Source organism: Citrus clementina, unplaced genomic scaffold, assembly GCF_000493195.1.
Source record: "Citrus clementina cultivar Clemenules unplaced genomic scaffold, Citrus_clementina_v1.0 scaffold_7, whole genome shotgun sequence".
NCBI lineage: Eukaryota > Viridiplantae > Streptophyta > Magnoliopsida > Sapindales > Rutaceae > Citrus > Citrus x clementina.
Window position 1 is genome coordinate 17,855,989 of NW_006262075.1, and position 20,476 is coordinate 17,876,464.

A 20,476-nucleotide genomic window follows, 5' to 3' on the forward strand; every position below is an offset into this window, starting at 1 on the left:
TTGCAGCTGTAAATGAATGAATTGGACAAACAGATTAGCAGAACATATTGTCATATTTATAAGTTTTGTCAATACTAAATAATTTTGTTTATACACCTGCAATTGACTACTTGTACATTTGAGTTGATACACATATTACACACACAGCCTGCAATTCGCCATTGATCAAGAGACTGGAAGGAGATAGTTTGATTTTTTTTTAATTATAAGAAAAAGAAACAAAGTCATACTCAGTACGATTGCTGAGTAAGGCTCCGTTTAATACATGTTTTCAAGTAGAGATTATTTAAGTAGAGCTTTTATTAGTAGAATTTTTATAAATAGAGTTTTAACTACAAAATTTTCAATTGTTTGGTTGTCCATAAAAAATTTTATAAAAAATTTATGAAATTATTTTAATAAGTAAGTTTTTTAAAGTTATGTTATAAAAATAATAAAATAAGATTGTCAAATAAATAAAAGATATTTTAACATTTAAAAAATATTTTTTAACCTCTACTTGCAAAAGTCCAAAAGTCCAAAATTTAAACTTTTGCTAGTAGAGGCAAAATAACTTATCTAATCTTTAAAAACTCTATTAGAAAAATAACCAAACAAAAAAAAAATTATAATAAGAGTTTATAGATTTAAGTAAACACTTATAACTATTAAATAAGTCATACCAAACAGACACTAAGTTAAGTAGAATATGTTCTCAAACAGCAAAAGGCATTTTAGTTGATTACAAAAGCAAACGTGTGGATCTCTAGTGGATGTCATGCAGCACTAATATGTTAAAGGATACATTCATACATAACAGAGCTCAAAAAAGGGACATCCCATAACTTGCAGCTTTTAGCTAATTGGGATCATTTTCATTGGACTTATCCTTATCTAATCCAAAGAGTTTTGTTATCTTTTCGGGATCGAGTGTTCGGAAATCCAATGTAGAGAGGGACCTGCTGAAAGGAGCAAATGCATTGCCTTCTCTGTGATTGATGATATCTGTTATTGAAGCCTGTAAAAGAGTGAAGTTCTGAATGTTCATAAGAGCATTAGGATGACCCTCAGTTAGATTGAAGTTCTGGATGTTTTTGTTGTGATGAGCCTCCATTGTAGATCGATTTCGAAGAGTTGGACGAATTGGGGAAAGAGAAATATGCAATCCTGCTTCGTGTATGATTGATTTTAGACTGTGAGAGCTGCTTCTTGCACTTGGGTCTGCATTCTTCTCCAGCTGCAAGAACACATAACACCAGAAGCTTGAATATTTGATGCGTGAATGACTTTAGGGAAATTTTTTTAAAATTTTCTCTGCCATCATAGAAAAAAATTTTCATGCAAAAATCTTATTAGCCGGTGCTAACGCTCAAAATCAACCATTAAACAAAAGTTTATATGTATTCAATTTTAACTGAAATGCAACTTTTATGGGGCATTATATATGTACTCCATTCACCTCTTTAGAAGATTCGGTCTCTCCTTTGGTTTCATCTGCAGATGAAACAGATGAAACCCTTTTATGATGACCTTCATGTATCGATTGAGTAGATTTCCTTCCTTTTGAACTCCGGCGCCTGTAAAATGGAAATGCGTGGTGTTTAAATGATCTAATTTAATTTCTTTAACACTTACTGTAAGGTAGTATGGTCAAATAACCTTCCGTCTCATCATTTAGACTAGTGATCCTAGTGAGTACTTTATTTCATGTGAAAAAATAAGTTTTATCTTCGTACGCAAGCACGCTTGGAGGTATATGAATTTTATTGCTTGTGTTACTGCTACAAACATTTGAGTAAAATTCTAAATCATGCTGAAATTTCTGATTCTTATTGTTGCTTTGTTTATGTGCATGAAGAAGCTCCTTATTTAAGCATGATAACTTTTAGAAACTAATTCTTACAGCATGAAAATGAAAACAAGAAATAGAAATTCACAGCCAAATTAGTCACATACTTCTTTCTTCTGCGGGTTCGAGCTGGCTCATCCTCCTCTCTGCAGATTACCGGTAGACTCGAGAGGTCACAGGCCAATGGACTTGCATTGAAGAACTGAAAGTGAACGAAGTTTTAAAGATACAGAGTATTATAAGCTTATTGTATCACACAATCAGGAGAGGAACAAGAAAGGTATCGCTATATATACATTACATATAATTTCGGTGTAATTGCTCATTTAAGATTATGTAGAATGGACTAATGTTTGAACTCACCTCATTTTGGAGAGCAGAGGCAGCAGTACCACGATAAGCTGGATCCAGAGCTAGAAGTGTGGTTAAGATACCATAGGAAGAAGGAGGAAACTCTCCAAAGACTTCGCGAAAACTGGGCTTATAATGTTGTGGTCGAAAAGTTGTAGTTAGCTTCATTTTCTTCCAGTAATCCTCTGAAGGTGTGCCACAGAGCTTAAAAATCCTGTGAAGCTGCTCAACCTGAATGCACAAGAAGCTTAATTCACTGAATCACCTGCCAGAAGTAACATTTACACATTCATATCCTATATTTTAAAAAAAAAAAAAAGTGCACTTAGTGAACCTTTGAGATTTCGTAAAAATTGAATCATTGCTTTATCTCATTGTCATATGAGCAATATTTCTTCGTCAATTCACTTTTGTGAATGCTTGAACAACATGAAACACAAATTATTCTTCTATGATTTTTGAGCTAATTGCAAGAGTTTTACCTCTGTCCTTCCAGGCATAAGTGGTCGTCCAATAAACATTTCAGCTAAAAGGCATCCAGCACTCCAAAGATCGATACCAACTCCATAATCAGTAGAGCCTAATAGTAGCTCAGGAGCTCGGTACCAGAGTGTTACCACGCGGCTTGTAAGGGGGCCTTTTTGTTTAGGAATGAAGAAATTTGAAAGGCCAAAATCTGCAATCTTTAGCATCCCACTTTTGTCTATTAACAAGTTTGAAGCTTTAATGTCTCTGTGTAAAATTCCCCTTTCATGGCAATGCTGCAGACCCGAAAGTAGCTGCTGCATATAGCACTTCACCTACATAATACAAATATAAAATCCCAAATCAGGATGACAATATCCTTTGAGCTTTTGCCCCCCACCACCACCACCCAAAAAAAAAAAAAGGCTATACATAATCACTTGACTGATAACTAATTTGCTTTTTACCCAGAATAGAATTCATGATTTTGCTTGAATTTCAAAACACAGTAGCTAAAGTTTTTGGTACATGTTTTACTTTTCACCAACTATCCACTCATTTATACTTGACAACCATGAGAAAGTCGGATTTGGAAGTCTCATGTCATCCATACAAAAATTCCATAAAGTCGTGCCATGTAGACAATTATTTTTGAAACCACCAGAAAAGTTGATTGTTAGGTTAAATGAACATACATGTCATATTATCCGCAGTTATCGTAGCTCCAATGTATTCTAGACTTTTACTTAAAAGACCAATAATTCCTATTTCACATCACCTCAATACCAGGCATTCCCTTAATGCTATTTTCACTAGTACATGGTTACCAATTCAGTTTTTCAATTTATCCCAATTTATTTACATTTTTCAGACGAATTCAAAAAAAATTCCAACCTGTGGTTCGGTGAGCTTCTGGGCTGGGCGGCAGATGATTTTGGTCAAGTCTGATTGCATGAAATCGAAAACCAGATAGAGACTGTATTGCATCCTTGATGTAGCTAGTCCTTCAAGCTTGATGACATTGGGATGATCTAGCTTCTGCAGTATCCTTATCTCTCTTGCCATAAACTTGACACTCTCTGGCTCTGATGTGTCAAACCGGACCTTCTTCAAAGCAACAATCTTTCCTGTGTCTCTATCTCGAGCTTTGTATACATTGCTGTACGTTCCTTGCCCTACCTACAAAGTGAGTGCAAGATATTAATGATACAAAGGTATTAAGGATAAAAATTTGAACACTAACTATGCCGTCTTCAAACAATTCTTTTGTTTCCAATTTATACTTTTCAAGATCCAAACTGGGCCTCAAACTGAAACTCCTTAAGATTCGATTGGAATATGTTGAAATTGTTGATTCTACTATCTACAACACACGCCAACTTAGAAAATAACCAATTCTAGCCTCATGAAATTATTCTAATCAGGAACAAATTCAAGAAAACAAAGAGTTATTGAAAATCAAACCATGTTGGTGAGAAATCACAATACAAGAATGACGTGTGAACAACTGAAGCCACAAGCATGCACATGCTTCTATATCTACACTTGAGAAAATCATTCACCATGGTCTATTCAATTCGCTTAATACCTTTGAGAGAAAAATTCATCCAAATAAAGATAAAGAATCATTTTGCAAAGTGGTATCATCAAAATAAATCATTCCATGATCATAACAACTAAATAATAGCAACAATACCAACCTTGGCTAGTTTATCATAAGAATCAGCACTCTTAGGCACCAAACCAGCCAAAACCTCTTTAGGAATATTATCAACAAGCCATTTAGGCCAGCCATCAACCAGCTCGTCTTCACTAATCTTCTTCTTCACCGACTTCCGCGACCGGCTTCCGCCATCACCACCACCATTCCTCACCCTCTCTCCCACTCCATTACCATCACCCCCATGCCTAGACACCTTCCCATTCTCCTTCCCCACCGCCTTCTGCACCACAACTCTACCTGCACTCACTCCCTTCACATACCCACCTTCCATTTTCAATCTCTCAACCACATTTTGAGGCGGCGACAACTTGGCCTGAATACACCCCATGAATGATCAGACACCAAACCAAACCAGAACCTCTCAAAAACTTCACCACACAGTCAACACTAATGGTGATAATTGATATGTGACATTGAAACTTAGAGTTCTTTTGTGGGTGTGTGAAATGGGGAACATTAAAGAAAAAAAATTTCCCTTTTTTGTTGTCTCTTTTTGTGATCATCAACAAGGATGAATATGAAAAGCAAAGATGGCAATGTACATACAAGCCGTCCATTAGCCGGCAAATTTTTGGAATTATGCAAAAGGGAGAAGAGTGAGGGGTTTGAATTTGGCTGAAAAATTTGAGGAACCTTTTAATTATTATTATTATTATTATTATTATTATTAACGATTTTCTCCATTATCAAAGCTCAGGGGGGCTAAGTTATCAAGGGAATGTTGTTACAGTGTTTATGTTTTAGTTTTTTTATATTTACAGAAAAATAAGTTTAATTGGCAATTAAAAATTTTTGGCGGGTAGGAATTAGTAACTGTCGTATATATACAAATAAGTTTAGAATTTTGCCAAAAATCAACAATAATTTACTAATCAATTAGTCAGATATTGAATATTAAACTGGGTTAAATTGGATTATTTATTTTATTATTTATTTAAAAAAAGAAAAGAAAAATAACCAATCTATCAATGGAACAGCCATATGAAACAAACCAAATCAGTTTTTAAATGCATTTTTGAACTGGAGATTGGGTTGATTTTTTTTCCCCTTTTTTTAAGTAGTAAAAGTGTAAAACCAAAATTTAATACCTATGTTCACGAGTTCTGTTTATGGAATATAGTCTTTTTTTGTTACAAATTAAAATAAAATCAGATACATAAAGGGCATGTTTGGTATGTTGGAGTAGATTAGATTTGATAGTATACCAGAAGATTAAGTTGGATTATATTTAATATTACCGTATATTTTGTCTAGAATTCGATTGAACTCAACTAATTTAATTAAGTTAAAAGAAAATTAAATATATTAATATTAAATTAATAATTATGGGATATTTTTAAATTATTTATTCATTAAAGTAAATTAATTTAAATTTTTTAATTAATATTTATGTAGACAATAGACATGTTGTTTATAATTCTATTTTATAGATGCTGTGTCGTAAAACTTTATGGAATAAGTATGATATGCCGTTTATTAATCAGACAGAAATTTAATGACATGTTCGTAATCTCAACCAAACACACCCAGCTTCTTTTCTAAGCACGCGTTTCAAAAATAAGAACTCATAAGAAAAGTAAAAAGCTTTTTCTCCCATAATTTTTAGCCTAAATAAATCACACATAATTTGGAACATGATGCTGCTATCCGTTAATGAACAAATAGGTGATGATAGAATCAGAGTACCAAAATATAGACTAATTATAGTTTATTCCTATGAGCTTTGTAGGGAATATCCAACTTCGATGCTACAATCATTTACAGAAGAATTTGAACAAAATCATGGAGTTCGAACCTTGACATGCAAGAAATACTTTAACCAATCATCAAGATTCAGTTTATTCGTTATCATTTTTCCCCGTCTCCATTATGTTTGTATCTTCAAGAGGAATCTTTTAGTCTGCAACAAGTTGTTTCGAATTAACAGACTGCTAATTAACAAATCCACTTCGAGAGGATGATAAGCCGAGATCAAATGTTCCCATAGAGTCGGTCTGCATCAAATGAGAAAAGAGCAGAGAAAAAAGAAAGTTTAAACACATGGTAAAGTAAAATGATCAACACAATTTCCAGAAGAAATGTAATGTACCCATTTGATGTCTGACAGCCCAAGGCTGCTTTCATCGTTAAGCAGACGTGAAAAAAGCAGCAGGTCTGTCTCGGATTTTTTACTAGTATTGCTCTGTTGAAGCCCTGATTGGATGTTCTCCTGCACAAGATAGAATGAAAACTTAAAGAAGAATATATTGAGGCACATCTTGGGCAAGGAAAATGAATAACAGTACACGAACTATATCATGACTAAAATCAACGTGTTCTTTTTTTTTTTTGTCAACTAGCCTTTACAGAGATATGAATGCTCAGAGAACCAAAACCGAACTCTTTTAGAATAACAAGACTTTGAAGTAAGAAAGATGGGTACATACGAAAAACGCACAAGGAGCCAGAGAAAGCAGGACGATCTGAGAACATGACAGTACAGTCTGAACAAAAACTTACACCATTTAAAGAAACTTTAAAAATTTTAGCATATCAAAATGCCTTACAAGGAAGATCCTTTTGGGCCAAATAAATTTCTAATTTCAAGGGAATCTCCTAATAGAATACCAGTAAAGCTGAATCCAAAGAACGCGGCGTAAGAAGAAATTTTTGCCAAAGCTCTCATCTTCCTAAAATGTTAAAAATCCCAAATCAAGCATTCAAATCTATATAGATGACCAACATATATTTTCTCACAAATTCGATCCAACCATCATTATCAAGGGCAAACTATGCTAATAACTGTCTACTTATGCCTCTAAGTAGTTATGTGGGAGAAAAATACAAAAACAAAACCAACAAAAGCTTTCTGTGGGGGAAAAAACAAACTATTCCATTGTTGCAACAATAAGATAAATTTTTTAGCAAAACTCAGTCCCAGTAGGAACCTTGAATTTCTCAGCTTCAGCCCCCTGACTGCAGGAAATATTTCCACCCAAACCTAGAGTATCTTTCCCTGAGGAAGAGAATTTTTGGAATGCAAATGCATGGCATGTGTCTTCAGCATCCAAAATAGATGAGCGTGGCTGTTGAGGGGCTGGTTGTGGACCTTGAGGATGATTCATTTGGGCAGCAAGAAAAGCATCAAATGAATCAGAAATTAACTGAGATGGCTGCGAGTCTGCATTGCTCCCATTTGATTTCATCTCACTATTAAACTTTCCCTGCAAAGATGCTTCGGACAGCAAGCCTCCAATGCTTATGTTTGTTAGCATATCATCCCAGAGTAGTGATGGTTGGCCAATACTACCATCTGTCCTCACGTCATTATCCTAGATTGATCACAATGATTATTTTAGAAACAGCAAAACTTAAGAAAATATCTATACCAACTAAAAGTCTTGACTTAAGGATAGAAAATTTAGAAGCATATATAAGCAAGTGCTAGTTAATCAATTAAATCTGCAAAGCTGATTTTGACCATTTTACTTTCTTCCAAATAAGTATCAACCAATTCTTCAGAAAATATTACTATCTGATAGAAAAGATGATAAATGCTGAATCCAGATCTGCTCACTAGCCATGTGCACCAGAGACAAATTCTTAAAGAGGTTCTCATGCTAACTTATGAAGCATTCTCACAATATGCTTATACAGGAAATAACAATAATAATAATGATAATAACAACTGGTAAATGACATCATACCCTGGGACCAACAGGTCTATCAAAAGACATCTTCTCAGCTAAACCTGTATTTGTTGATCCACTTTCAATAAAAGGTTTGAGCTCTCCTCTTGTTGCATCTATTTGCTTTACTATGCCATTTGTATTCTCCACGTTGGTACTGCAACTTCTCTGTAAACCTTGAGCTTTTAAACAACCCTCTAGGGAAGTCGTTGTAGAGGGTACTCCACCGGTTTCCGTTTTGAGATTGGACGACCAGCCATACCTTATAAAAAGGAAATGAGTCAGAATCTGGAACTAAATTACTGCGAGCAAACAATAAAAGAAAGTGAGCAGTCCTCCAACCTCAAACGGAAAACAGTAGGGTTTCCTATAGCTGCATAGACATCTCCTGCACTGATGTCATTGTCATTCATAGTCCATCTGTAACTAGCCAAATTCTCCAAAGTATTATAGGGGAAGAACATGGGTTCCCCAAGAGCAATGCTTGAACTACCCCACTTGCTCTTAAGGTGCTTAAGCACAGAAGATATCTTCTTTCGAGTGCTTAGAGTGAGTTCCAAGTATGGATGAAATCCATCCTACAAGAAGAAAAACAATAATAACAGTGCATAGTGATTTATCTTGTGAAGAGTTTCTAATTAATTCAAAGCTTTTTTTTTCACAAATTTACCTTTTCTAATCCCATACGAGTCTTTTCATCTATGGGAAAGAGCTGTAACTTGATTTTTGCCAAGGGGTGAAGTATTTTTCCTGGATAAAGTTCAAATACTGGTGATTTAGTAGCTGATTTCATAAGGCATGTACCTTTGACTGGATATTTTACTACAACTGAGCTAGAAGGTAAACAATTTTCATCATTTTCAACTGAAAAATCATCAATTTTCCCTGAAAAGAGAAGATTCAATCCAATTGTAAGTTTATTGAAAATAAATGAAAGCAACTATGGTATAACTAACAGGTGGCATGATCAAAATTCTTAAAAAGAAATCTAGATGCAAAAGCAAGAAGGAATATGAAGACAACCTTGAGCCGTTAATTTGTTTCTTAGGAATAGAGTTAAGGTTTTTAATTAAGACAGGAAATTGGCAAGTTCACTGGTTTTCGTTCAATGGAGGGCCAAATTTGTTAATGCTTGCTTTATGGTTCCAAAAAAACCCGGCTTCAATAAATTTTGGCGTGAGCTTATAGTATATACAAACACTATGCCGGAAATTACTACAGGTTTTATACAAACCAATACTCATAGGCTTAGCTCCATCTTGTCCTATTTTAATGTAGCATATCAGTTTTACACCGTAGGCCTAAAAGCTTGTGGATATCAAATTCATTCATAGCTGAAATCATAGTTACTCCAATCCCAGCCTTGAAGGTTATCATATTCAAATCTGATTTAAGAAGTACTCCTCATTTTCACCCTAGGTTGAACCAAAAGGCCACATAGGCCCTGAAGTTAAATCTGAAAAACTTTGCATTGACACTTTACAAGTAGCAGTGGCAACATGAGCATTTGTACAAGAATTGATTGCTAGACAAATGCAGCAAGCATAAAAACGAGGTGCCTTACCTGTTGCTTTGTGGCACCTCCCCAAAGTTCTCTTAGTAGATCTCATAACTCCGTCACTACTTATACCCACATTGTGTTCTGTTTGAGCCACAATTACTTTTCCCCTTCGCTTTCTAGCAGATGTCATGGCAATTCAGCTCTTTTGCAAGTTAAACCAATTGTCAAACTGCATCAGTATTCTCTACGAGTCAAAAGTATTTCAAACCATAAATAGCCAACAGATTCAGTCAGCTAATATCGCTGCACAAGCATAATGCAGCAGAAGGTAAGTTGATGCAAGGTCAGGGATTAACAATATTCTGCTCACTAAGAATGCCAAAAATATTGAAATATAAACTAAACTCATCTTAAGCTTGAGGATGTCTCCGAATCTGGATAGCTAGATCTCATTCATTCCATGGAATAACAAGAAATAACACAAATTCATTCAGAGTCTAAATACTGAAGACTTCATATACTCAAGTCTAATGTGCATCAAAGGGCTACGAAAGACCCATATTTATAGCAACAGATAACCTATTGTAGCTAAACTAGAAATATGACCTAAACAAGAATTAAACTATAAGAAGGAATAAAAATTAATACAAGAGACTGGATTTTTTAATTTGTTTGAAACAATTGATCTATAGTCAATATGACCGTTACACTAAAGAAACAATCTAAATGCCATAAGTTCTGAAATCAATAATTTTTATTCATAATTAAAGACACTAAAAGAGGCGGCTGCAACTAATTTAACTGGTAGATTAATTTTTTCCCTTTCTACAAAGTGGCCTAAGATTGAATCTTGTTCACTCCAAAAGGAAAGTTTGCTAAATGCAAGAGAGTTAACTCCTGTTTGCAACCTATATTCCTGAAATACAATTTAGATATCGAAAGAAAATGAAAGGAATAATAATAAAAAAAAATGGAGAACTAGCAAACTTAAACCAAAGCTAACTAAAACCAAATACAAGCACAGTATTGTGTCTCGAAATGGTTTCAGCACAGTTAGAGAATTTCCAAAGAGTCAGAAGTGATTCTATATCAACTTTTCAAGATCAAAAAAGCACTTGGATTTCTACCTAGCAAAAATAAATGGTAGTGGCTTCCCTAAAAAGCCTATTTAAAAAAAAAATTACAAAGTTTATTCCAAAAAAATTCTTTTAATTATTTCTATAGAAAGTGGTTTCATCCCTTGTTTTTCAACAAAATCACTCTGCAGTCATATAATTCCAACAAACAGAAAATTAAAAGTTCTCCCAATTTGATCTCCATAAAAAAAAAAATAACAATCTCCCAAAATTGATTTCTCCTATTTTTAACTTCAGAAGAAGCAAAATTTCTTACATTAATTTAACTCAAAAAAGGAAAAAAAAAAGTCAAAGTTCAGTAAAAAATCTAACTCTTTCATTTTTTTTATTGTTATTAAGATTTTAACTTCGGCACGAGATGCATTAAATCAAAGAAACCCTAATATCACCAATCGACTCTAATTTACGCCTCGATGCTAATAATCAAAGATGCGACTTGATATTAAAATATTAATGAAAGTGTTCAAAACGAAATTAAATTACATAACAACGTACATAAATCATTAATAAAATCAGATTAATTTTATTAAAACTTAAAAGAAGTAAAAATTATTAGAAAATTGACGTACCTAAATCAGAGCGCAGAAGGGGAGAGAGAGTGGGGTTTGGATTTGATTGAAATTGGACAAACACGTTGGCGGGAACGAAATTTTACGAAACGGATAAGGGCGCGTTTGCGTGCGCCATTTTATAACTGAGTGGAGAATCATGGGCCGGACAATATAATCGGGCTTTGTGAGTGTTGTTTTGGGCCTTTGTGGGTAAATTTTCATTTAGCTACTTAACGTTTAGTTAAATTACATACATCCACATTTAGTTTGGAAAAAGTGGACCTTTTTGAAATATATCTTCATAAACATAAAGTCCTTCCGTGTGTAAAATTGGAACCTCACACATACAATTTTGGGTCTAGCTACGTTAGTTATGCTCTAAATTAAAGCATCTATTAGAATCATTAGATCTAAAGTTGAAAGAACCAATAATCATTTCAACTTTAAATCTAATAATTATGAAAAACGCTCTGACTTAGAACATCTCTAACATAGTAATTTTTTAATAATTTTTTATCAACAACAAATTTTCCTAAAAGCCCGACCAAATAATTATCTAATAACTTTATTTAGCTAACTACTCAAATTCGAATACGAATTTTCATATACTCTACTCCATATAAGATTATGTATTGTAGAAGATTTTTGTTCAACATAGATCAACGATGATTACATTTGTTGCCATCCTTGCAACAAAGTAAATTCCAATAAATATGACTCCCATTTAGTGAATATAATATTGGTTTCGTTTTCCATTTTTCTTCCTCTTTTGGACGTGCAATTCAAGCAGAACCGTCTAATGTGTGATTTGCAAATTGCCTTGTCCTTTTCAAGGCCCTTTACGATGGCTCGAATAAACTAACAAACAAGTACCAATAATATTTTACAAATAACTTACTAATAGATAGCGTACATGACAAACATTTGATGCGAATGTTAAAAGGTGATTAAAGTACCCTTTAAAGAAGATCCTAGCGATAATCCACTTCCATCTCCCCAATCCCCACAGACCCCACTCATGCAACCTCTCATTGTTTCCAAGCACTTGATTGTGAGAACTCTAAAACTAGAAGAAATTAAACCATTAACAGATATATGTAGTTAAAATGACCTTGCACTACATTTCAGCTAATTGTAAGCATTCTAACCACAGAAATTTTAGACAGAAAAACATTAAAAACTATGTAAGAAAAAACACACAAGAAATTTCAGTAAGTAAATTCATGGCCTGGACTATCGGCATGCATATCCATAGAATCGGAACTGGGGGAATTGGCATCCCTGTTTTGCTGGTGATGAGCATTGTTGGTGTCACCATTCCGAGGTCCGTTTCCAGGCGGCATTTGGTAACCACCTTGTGTCAAGTCATAGTGTTGGAGGCTCCGGCGAACTGGGCTGGAGAGAGCGTTTGAAAAGACTGAGTTCTTAGCTTGATGATCAGGCTGCCCAGATCGAACTCCAGGTCCGACTGTTGATGGTGCATATGGAATAGAAGAAAATGGAAGTCCTGAGTTGTTTAATACGGCTTGGGAATGCTGGTGCTGAACTGCCAGCCTGGGGGACATTGGCGGCTCCTCTGCTCCATATTCAAGCTCATTCTACAAAACATCATAATAAAAAATTAAAATAATTTCGCAGAAATAATTAAATTCTTCTATGCGTCTTCCACTGCATTTGGATGCTCCAATAAGAAAGCAGCCATCCATTTGATACAAACATATCCACTCATATTAGAAAATGTGAGATGCCAGTCACCAAAGCACTAAAAAAGAATATTCCATACCTGATATGCCATACCCTCATTTGGGATGCTGCGAAAAACATGCACTCGTGTTCAAAAGCAATCACTTAAGCAAATGGTCATAACTCCGTTTAAGTGGGCCAACATATTACTTAAATTTCATTTCCTAATACCTCATGAATCCACAAAAAAGCTTTTAATTATCATTATCAGTTTCAGGTAATAAAAATACACTACAAGGGAAAGACAAATGGGTACGTGCAACAATTGTCAATCGCACTCATCAGGTGCAATCAAAACAAGCTGAAAAGGCAACAAGCTAATGAAAGTCCCCAAGGCAAGCATGACATATATCCTAAACTAAAAAGATATGCTATAACTTCATGTCATTCAACCATGCAAAGCTAAGAGTCACAAATCAGATCAAAATGATCTTTAGTGAAGACCAAATGAACAAATGCCTGAACCAAAATACATTCACATTCCACCTATCAGCTTACCTTTTTTTTCTTTTTTCTTTTCTCTTTTTTGCCCTCTGTACGATGAATGATAGAAAATAGTCGATCCTTAGTGATCTTGGGAATGAAGACCCATACTGAAGTGAAATATTATTAGAACTACACGAAGACGGGTAGCATCCTTTAATTTTGATGGTTCAAGACCATCTGGCCTTTCATTACTAGCAAGGTTTGGTTCTAATTTAAAGTAAACTCAAATACCCATTTGTATTTCGGTGTTAGATGCATCACCGTTCACGAATTGGGCACACAGCTACTCAGCATGAGGGCATGGATGTTTCACTTATTTTGATATACTTTAGAAACACATAAAAGCAGGGACAATAGTATTGCATGTTTATGTAATTCCTGTAAAATAATTTCCAGTTTCCTGTTAGGCCACTATAAATGTCACCCATAATATGAATCATTGATCAACTTATCTCAAGATAAACAGATGTAGTACTTGATCAAACTTGCAGCAAATATCCTACTAAGTGCATAGCATTCGAGAAATTGACTAAGAGCCAGAAAATGAAAAGGATTATAGCCCTTAAATTGACCTATGCAACTAGCAAATAAAGTGGGAATTAACAGAAAAGCAGGGGAAGGGAACCTCAACCTCGAATAATTCCTTCCCAAATTTTGAAATAAACTAGATGACTCTTGTCAACATGGCTGCGCCGAATTATGCATCAGACTAATGTCAGGATCTGCTCAATTAAAAAACAATTATCATTCCCCTCTTTCATATTGAAATGCTCTATAACTGATCCCATCACAGAATCAAATGCCTTATCCCCAATAACGTCTTTCGCCACCCTTTACCAAAGTCAGTGTTAACACTCATGTAAAGCTTAGACACTCAATAGCTCACTATCTCTAAAAAGAGTAAAACTTTTCATCATCAAGACTGCGATTAACAAATAACACTCTTTCTCCAATCTTTCTCAAGTTCAGAATGTACTTAACTAATTAAGTATATTCAACCCTTCAAAATTCAGCATACAGATGAGGAAGTAAACATTGCTATACCACTTATTGAAATTCAGGGACTAAATGGCCTAGAATAGCAATCTTGTGCACTTATAGTGTCGGTAAGAACATAAAATTTCACAAAAGCATTATAAATACCCACACTCTGGTAAAATCAAAAGGTCAAGCCATCTTGAGAGCCATTTGTTTTCTTCCAGGGTAAGAGACAATACTTATACGGTGACCATAATACAACTAATCCAAATGTTAATACACCGTGTGATAACATCAACAATCAAAAAAATGTCGAAGAGACTTGATACTAAGTTCTCAATTGTCATAGCAGATCCATCTAACTCAACATCTGGATGCAAAAAACAACCAGAAGCACAAGTTTGACACAATGGATAACATATAAGTAATTCAGAACAGAAACATTCAAGAGTTCAAATAGCCATGAAATAACATCGAAGACATCCCAAAACAACAAGAGAAAGAAATCGCATTAAAACAAATGGGTGTTAAAAAAAAAAAAAAACCTGCAAATAAGAAACTATATCAACTGTTGTCACTCTCGATCCTTCTTCTTGCTGCCTCAAAATCCATTGATAAAGTTTCTCCTGCAAGAAAACAAAGCGCCAACAGTTAAATGCTGACACACAAATCAGCAAGCCAGAGTAACAAAGTAGTCAAATGCAACATTTCAAATGAGACAGCCACAGTTCAAATCATTGTGCATCCCATTGCCTGCAAATTGCAGGAAATAAAAGTCACCTTGATTACAAAACAAGATCTTTTCCAAAAATATCCATTTAATTAATATACAATTACGTGATTATCTTATAAAAGGCTTTACTAAAATCAAGGATACGGCAACTCCAAATCCGAGCTCACTAAAAATCTGAACTTTCCTCGAAGTAATATTTTTTTTTCTCATTCTCTCTGCAACCAAGCAGCTACAAGTTCGTCGAATTTAAAAATAATAATAACAATGAAGTTACCGACCTTCGTTTTTCTCATAATTTAAAAAAAAATTAAAATGAAAATGAAAAAATAAACACACACTGACAAGCACCCCAAATAAAACAGATATCAGAGAGAAAGCTCAAAAGATCAAAACTGAAAACAAATAAATAAATATTTTCTAAAAAATATACATATATTGAAAGGGGAAAGGTACCAGCGCGTGGCGTTCACCGGCTTGAAAGCAGAGGCGCTGGTGGTTCATAGCCTGCGTGTAGAGCTGTGAAAGCGAGTTGGCGGCGCTGCAGAAGGTGGTGTACATCGTACGATCAACCTCGTCGAGGCGCGTGGCATCCGATTTCCTCTTCTTCGCCATTGAAACGAATAAAAAATTAAAAAAAGTAAAAAAAATCCTCAGACAAATACAGAGAAGGAGAGAGTGTTTTGTATATGTTTTTTATTATATATTTGTAATAATTTTTTGTAAATATTATTAACTTTATTTATTCGATTTTTTTTTTGACGGGTGAATGAAGAAAAAAAAAATGTGTTTGGTGTTTTGTGTTTATTATTAAAACGAAAGAAAAGAGAAACCGATGAGCGTGAGATTGAGAACGAAAGGCTTTTGCTTTTGGTTTTTGTTTTTGTTGGGTGGAAAAAGAAAAGTTAAAAGGCAAGTTGGTAGAGAAAGGAAGCGACATTGAGAGACGAACGGCGCAGTTTTGGATATTCTGCCACGTAGACTTACACGTGGAGCAATCATTTTATTGTAGGTCCCGCAGAGTGGCTCATCAGCCAGCTCGTGTGTATCATTGTAAAATTTAGTGACAACGAGAAGAGGGACTCAACTATCTTGCAACAGTTGTACGCTACCATTAATTTTTGTCTTTTTTTGAGTTCAGTCTTTTATCATTCGATTTAGTAGAAAGGTAGTTTCAATGGTAGAGATTTGTTTATTTGAATATTAACATTACACTTCCTGATATTTCTTAAAAACATAAATAAGTTAAATAGTTAAAATTTTTAGCACATATGTCCAGATTGTCTCCAATTTATATTGTTTAATTAGTAGTGAATATTAAAAAATAAATTTTATTTTTAATATTATATATTTTATTTAAAAGAATAAATTTTTAATATTATTTATTTTATTAAAATAAATATTATTTAATATTATTGATTCCATTTTATTTAATATTATTTAGTCATATGCTTATTATTTTATTTATTCTTTCAAAAAACTAAATAACATAAAATAAAATAAAATAATCAGTAGGGCGCCTTAAAAATAAATATTATTTTCAACATTTTTTTATCTTTTTATTTAATATTATTTAATCATAGGTTTATTATTATATTTATTCTTTTAAAAATAAATAATATTTAAATAAAATAAAATAATATGTAGTGAGCCTTAAAAATAGATATCATTTTTAATATTATTCATTTTTTTTTATTTAATATTATTTAGTCATAGGCTTATTATTATATTTATTCTTTCATAAAACTAAATAATGTTAAATAAAATAAAATAATCAGTCATGAGTGTTAAAAAATTAATATTATTTTTATTTAGTCATAGGCTTATAATTATATTTATTCTTTAAAAACTAAATAATATTAAAAAATAATAGCATCTTAAAAATAATATCATTTTTAATATTATTTATTTTATTTAAAATAAATTTTAATATTATTTATTTTATTTAAAATAAATTTTAATATTATTTATTTTATTTAAAATAAATTTTTAATATTATTTACTTTATTTTATTAAATAGTATTTAGTTATAGGCTTATTATTATATTTATTCTTTTCAAAAAGATAAATAATGTTAAATAAAATAAAATAAAATTTTAAAAAGTCACCGGCTAAAATACATAAACTTATAAATAAATGTAAAAAACGATATTAAATAAAATAAAATTACATTTTAAAAGGTTACTAGATAGAGCACATAAACTTATAAATAAAATATAAATAACAAAGAAAATAAGGGGTTAAATGAAATTTAACGTCACATAAGACAAAAATTAGTGGCACCTTGCAACTGTTGCAAGGTAGCTAGACCCAAGAGGAGTAAATGTGCGTTTAGTATTATTTTTTATATAGTATTTTTTATTTTATTTTATAAAAAAAGAATGATTAGTTTTTGATAAAAATAAAGACTCGCCTATCTTGCAACAATTGCAACGTATCACGCTTTTGCCCACATCCGTAATGCCCGTAGGATTTAGAGTGCTTCCATCCAACGATTCAGATGAGTCCCCCATATAAGTAAAGTAGTCGATTGGAAACAGAGACTGTGGGTAAATTTAATAAAAAATTAAATAACCCAAAACTGTTAAAAAATAGGGGATTGAATCAATGTGGAGAGAAGATAGTCAAATTCGTACCCAAAAACCAAAAATTCCTGAAATCATTTCCAAACATAGTAAAATCAGATCATGAAATTAATTTCCAATTGAAGTGCGGTCGAATGAGGCTGAAGTAAATTTGAAATCGCTGAGAGAAATTGAAGACGATTATATCAGTGTGGCAGTCAACTATGGCCAACACATCAACGAGAATGCTTTCCAGGGAACATTGTCTAATTTCTTTGTAACAAGTGCAGGACAGAAAAAGCAAGATGATATTTGGCAATTGGAGAAGAAATTGAAGAACTAGCATGTGTTTAGTTTTTAGTAAACTTGTACATTTCCTCCTCCAAGAAATTTATCGCCTTTTCCTCTTTCAATCCACTGTTGCTTGCAATATTATTAAACATTGACAATTTGTTGCCTATATCACCTCATCGCACTCTTATCAATAAGCATAATCGTCTTTAGTTTCATCAAATTACGAATAGCAACTCTTTTAACCACAAGTAACCATTTTTTTCCACAAATTACCTTCTTCATTCGGTTCGTATTGGACATAGGATGTATTCGGGAGTGATGTGCTGTAGCTTTTAAGCTGCAGTTGCTGTGGAACAAAAGTTACAGCTATGGAATAGAAGTTAGGAAAAAAAATTTACTAAACTATCAAAACTCAACTACAAGTATTACCAAATACCTTAGTAGCTGAGTTTTGACGCCCCAACTACCTCACCACACTCCCAAACGGGCTAATAGTAAATCAAACAGACGCGCTATTACCTCTACTTTTGGCTATGGGGAATTCGTGTACTTTCATCACCGCATAGTGGGTTGCAGTTTGCTGCTACATTTACACAAGTGTCATCCGATTCGTTCCCACGACAACACGTGTTCTTAAACAAATCATCGGAATCAACTGTTCCAACGAATTTGCAACCGTCTTCTCCTCTCTTCGGTGTATCCTAATTATTTGTCTAATTAAATCACCTACACCCTCTACTTTCTTTGCCTCTCGCCACCCAAATTGTTCTGCTGACAACCCAGGTACCATCTTTGGTTAGTTAATCCTTCAAATATTTTCCCCCAAGAATGTGTGATCCTCTTGTTTAGGTGACAACCCTTTATTTATCTTTTGTCGTGAGTAAATCGTTCCTCTTCTTCTTTTGGGTTGCAACTATTTCAAACCAAGGCTCCCTCAACAGCCATTACTTAAGTAAATAACCAGCTTCCACGGTTGCCAGTACACTCATTTTTTTACAAGTGACTAAACTGAACTGTTGGATAGAAGCGCTCCAGATCCTACGGCCATTGCGCATGTGGACAAAAAATCATGGTACATTGGAACTGTTGCAATGTAGGAGGACCCTAAAAATAAAAACATGTTTGGTAGCTTATTTTAAAACTAATGTCTGAAAATGAAAACTGTAAAGATGCGTTTGATAGTTTATCTGGAAAAATAAAAATAATGAAGACTTATTTGGTATATATATATTTTAAAAAAAATTATATTTCAATAGTTACATTATAATAATATATGTATCTAATTTTAATATGTTATCAAAATAAAAATTTAGTCTAAATTTAAGAAAAATATCATCGTTGATTTTGTAAATTTCCTAAGTTTTGAAAGAAATTAATTTTGTATTTAAATGATTTATGAGAATTTTAAAACTTATTTATTGATTGTTACATTTATTAATTTTAATTATGCTAAATTTATTTTTTTATTAATAATATAGTTTTTTATTAATGTATGCATAACCGTCTTTTCATTATAGATTTATTACATTAAAATAAACTATTTATCTAACAAACATGTGGGACCTACCAGATTTTAGTGGTAATTATTACATTGAAAGTGTGAGACTCATGATGACAAAAAACAAAAAGGTAAAGAACCCCAATTTAGTGTTTTCCACATTTATTAAGAAAAAGTGATTCTTTGTTTACGGTTCAAAAACGCATCCACCAAACAAGTTCTACACTTTTATTTTTTCATAAAACAAAAAACAACTAGTCAAAAATAATATCAAACATGCCCTAAATTTCAATTCATTTTGGAGATGAAATGAAAATATCGAATTTACTCCCAATTTGTCTCATTTTCATTTTCATTCAAAAGATAATCACAAATATGGGTAGAGATAACAAGTCGGTATAAGGCCAAACTGAGAATTTTGATTTGGTTCAATACTAAATTTTAAAAATCAAATAAAAACCGAACCAAGATTAAAACCACACTGATACTGGGATTTTATGTTTAGATTGGTTTTTTAAATAATAATAATTTTTTTTCTTAAAATTTTAATTTTTAATTTTTATTTTTTACATACACTTAAATCACTCCACATGGCACCGTTTTAATATAAAAATAGTATCGAAGTAAACGAACATTTTCAATTGAGTAATGATATAGCCACAAATTTTTTTACAAATTTATTTTGTACAAACTGACGTGGTATGATAAGATTGGTTGACTTAAATATCACTTAATCCACATGATTTATTTTTATTATTTTATATTTTCATTCAACCAATGAATTAATGCCACATCAATTTGTGCAAAATAAATTTATAAAAGAATTTGTGGCTGTATCATTACTCTTTTCAATTCAATTCTAATTTTGAGAATTTGAACCGAGAACTGAACCAAGAGTTTCTGTTCAGTTTGAGTTTTTATATTTGACTCTTTTAAATACTGAAACATAACAAATAAACA

General features: G+C 32.9%; 3 protein-coding genes across 8 annotated transcripts; all 3 read right to left on the minus strand.

Annotated features, from left to right (window-relative positions):
• Positions 1-707: 707 nt before the first annotated feature.
• Positions 708-6,243, minus strand: LOC18037547 (probable serine/threonine-protein kinase At1g54610). The gene is made up of 8 exons (XM_024180470.1): positions 6,163-6,243; positions 4,345-4,680; positions 3,539-3,823; positions 2,662-2,979; positions 2,192-2,410; positions 1,936-2,030; positions 1,439-1,556; positions 708-1,216 (listed from the first exon to the last, which is right to left on the minus strand). Exons 1-8 carry the CDS (start codon positions 6,217-6,219, stop codon positions 839-841), a joined length of 1,806 nt encoding a protein of 601 aa, XP_024036238.1. The 5' UTR covers positions 6,220-6,243; the 3' UTR covers positions 708-838.
• Positions 5,963-11,510, minus strand: LOC18036186 (TSL-kinase interacting protein 1). 6 transcript variants are annotated; one of them, XM_006427865.2, is made up of 8 exons: positions 11,242-11,510; positions 9,600-9,738; positions 8,706-8,920; positions 8,378-8,613; positions 8,054-8,297; positions 7,295-7,678; positions 6,457-6,576; positions 5,963-6,361 (listed from the first exon to the last, which is right to left on the minus strand). In XM_006427865.2, exons 2-8 carry the CDS (start codon positions 9,724-9,726, stop codon positions 6,299-6,301), a joined length of 1,389 nt encoding a protein of 462 aa, XP_006427928.1. In that variant the 5' UTR covers positions 9,727-9,738; positions 11,242-11,510; the 3' UTR covers positions 5,963-6,298. The 6 variants fall into 6 exon arrangements, with proteins under 6 accessions (XP_006427928.1, XP_024036242.1, XP_024036243.1 ...); XM_024180474.1 differs by having other exon boundaries at positions 9,600-9,765; XM_024180475.1 differs by having other exon boundaries at positions 9,600-9,780.
• A 592-nt stretch (positions 11,511-12,102) lies between these two features.
• On the minus strand, positions 12,103-16,040 carry LOC18036875. The gene is made up of 3 exons (XM_006427866.2): positions 15,617-16,040; positions 14,976-15,056; positions 12,103-12,821 (listed from the first exon to the last, which is right to left on the minus strand). The coding sequence occupies exons 1-3, from the start codon at positions 15,773-15,775 to the stop codon at positions 12,432-12,434; spliced, it is 630 nt and encodes a 209-aa protein (XP_006427929.1). The 5' UTR covers positions 15,776-16,040; the 3' UTR covers positions 12,103-12,431.
• Between the last annotated feature and the right edge of the window lie 4,436 nt (positions 16,041-20,476).

Bases quoted from the DNA above. Each gene is read 5' to 3' on its own strand.
- LOC18036875 (XM_006427866.2), bottom strand. From the start codon at position 15,775: ATGGCGAAGAAGAGGAAATCGGATGCCACGCGCCTCGACGAGGTTGAT. The intron at 15,057-15,616 runs GTACCTTTCCCC...GTTTTCTTGCAG, and splicing joins CCGGTGAACGCCACGCGCTG to GAGAAACTTTATCAATGGAT. The intron at 12,822-14,975 runs GTTTTTTTTTTT...GATGTTTTGTAG, and splicing joins ATATAGTTTCTTATTTGCAG to AATGAGCTTGAATATGGAGC.
- LOC18037547 (XM_024180470.1), bottom strand. From the start codon at position 6,219: ATGATAACGAATAAACTGAATCTTGATGATTGGTTAAAGTATTTCTTG. The intron at 2,411-2,661 runs GTAAAACTCTTG...TTGTGCATTCAG, and splicing joins TTATGCCTGGAAGGACAGAG to GTTGAGCAGCTTCACAGGAT. The intron at 1,217-1,438 runs GTGAATGGAGTA...GTGTTCTTGCAG, and splicing joins AGACCGAATCTTCTAAAGAG to CTGGAGAAGAATGCAGACCC.
- LOC18036186 (XM_006427865.2), bottom strand. From the start codon at position 9,726: ATGACATCTGCTAGAAAGCGAAGGGGAAAAGTAATTGTGGCTCAAACA. The intron at 8,921-9,599 runs GTAAGGCACCTC...TTCTCTTTTCAG, and splicing joins GAGGTGCCACAAAGCAACAG to GGAAAATTGATGATTTTTCA. The intron at 7,679-8,053 runs GTATGATGTCAT...TGATCAATCTAG, and splicing joins ATAGACCTGTTGGTCCCAGG to GATAATGACGTGAGGACAGA.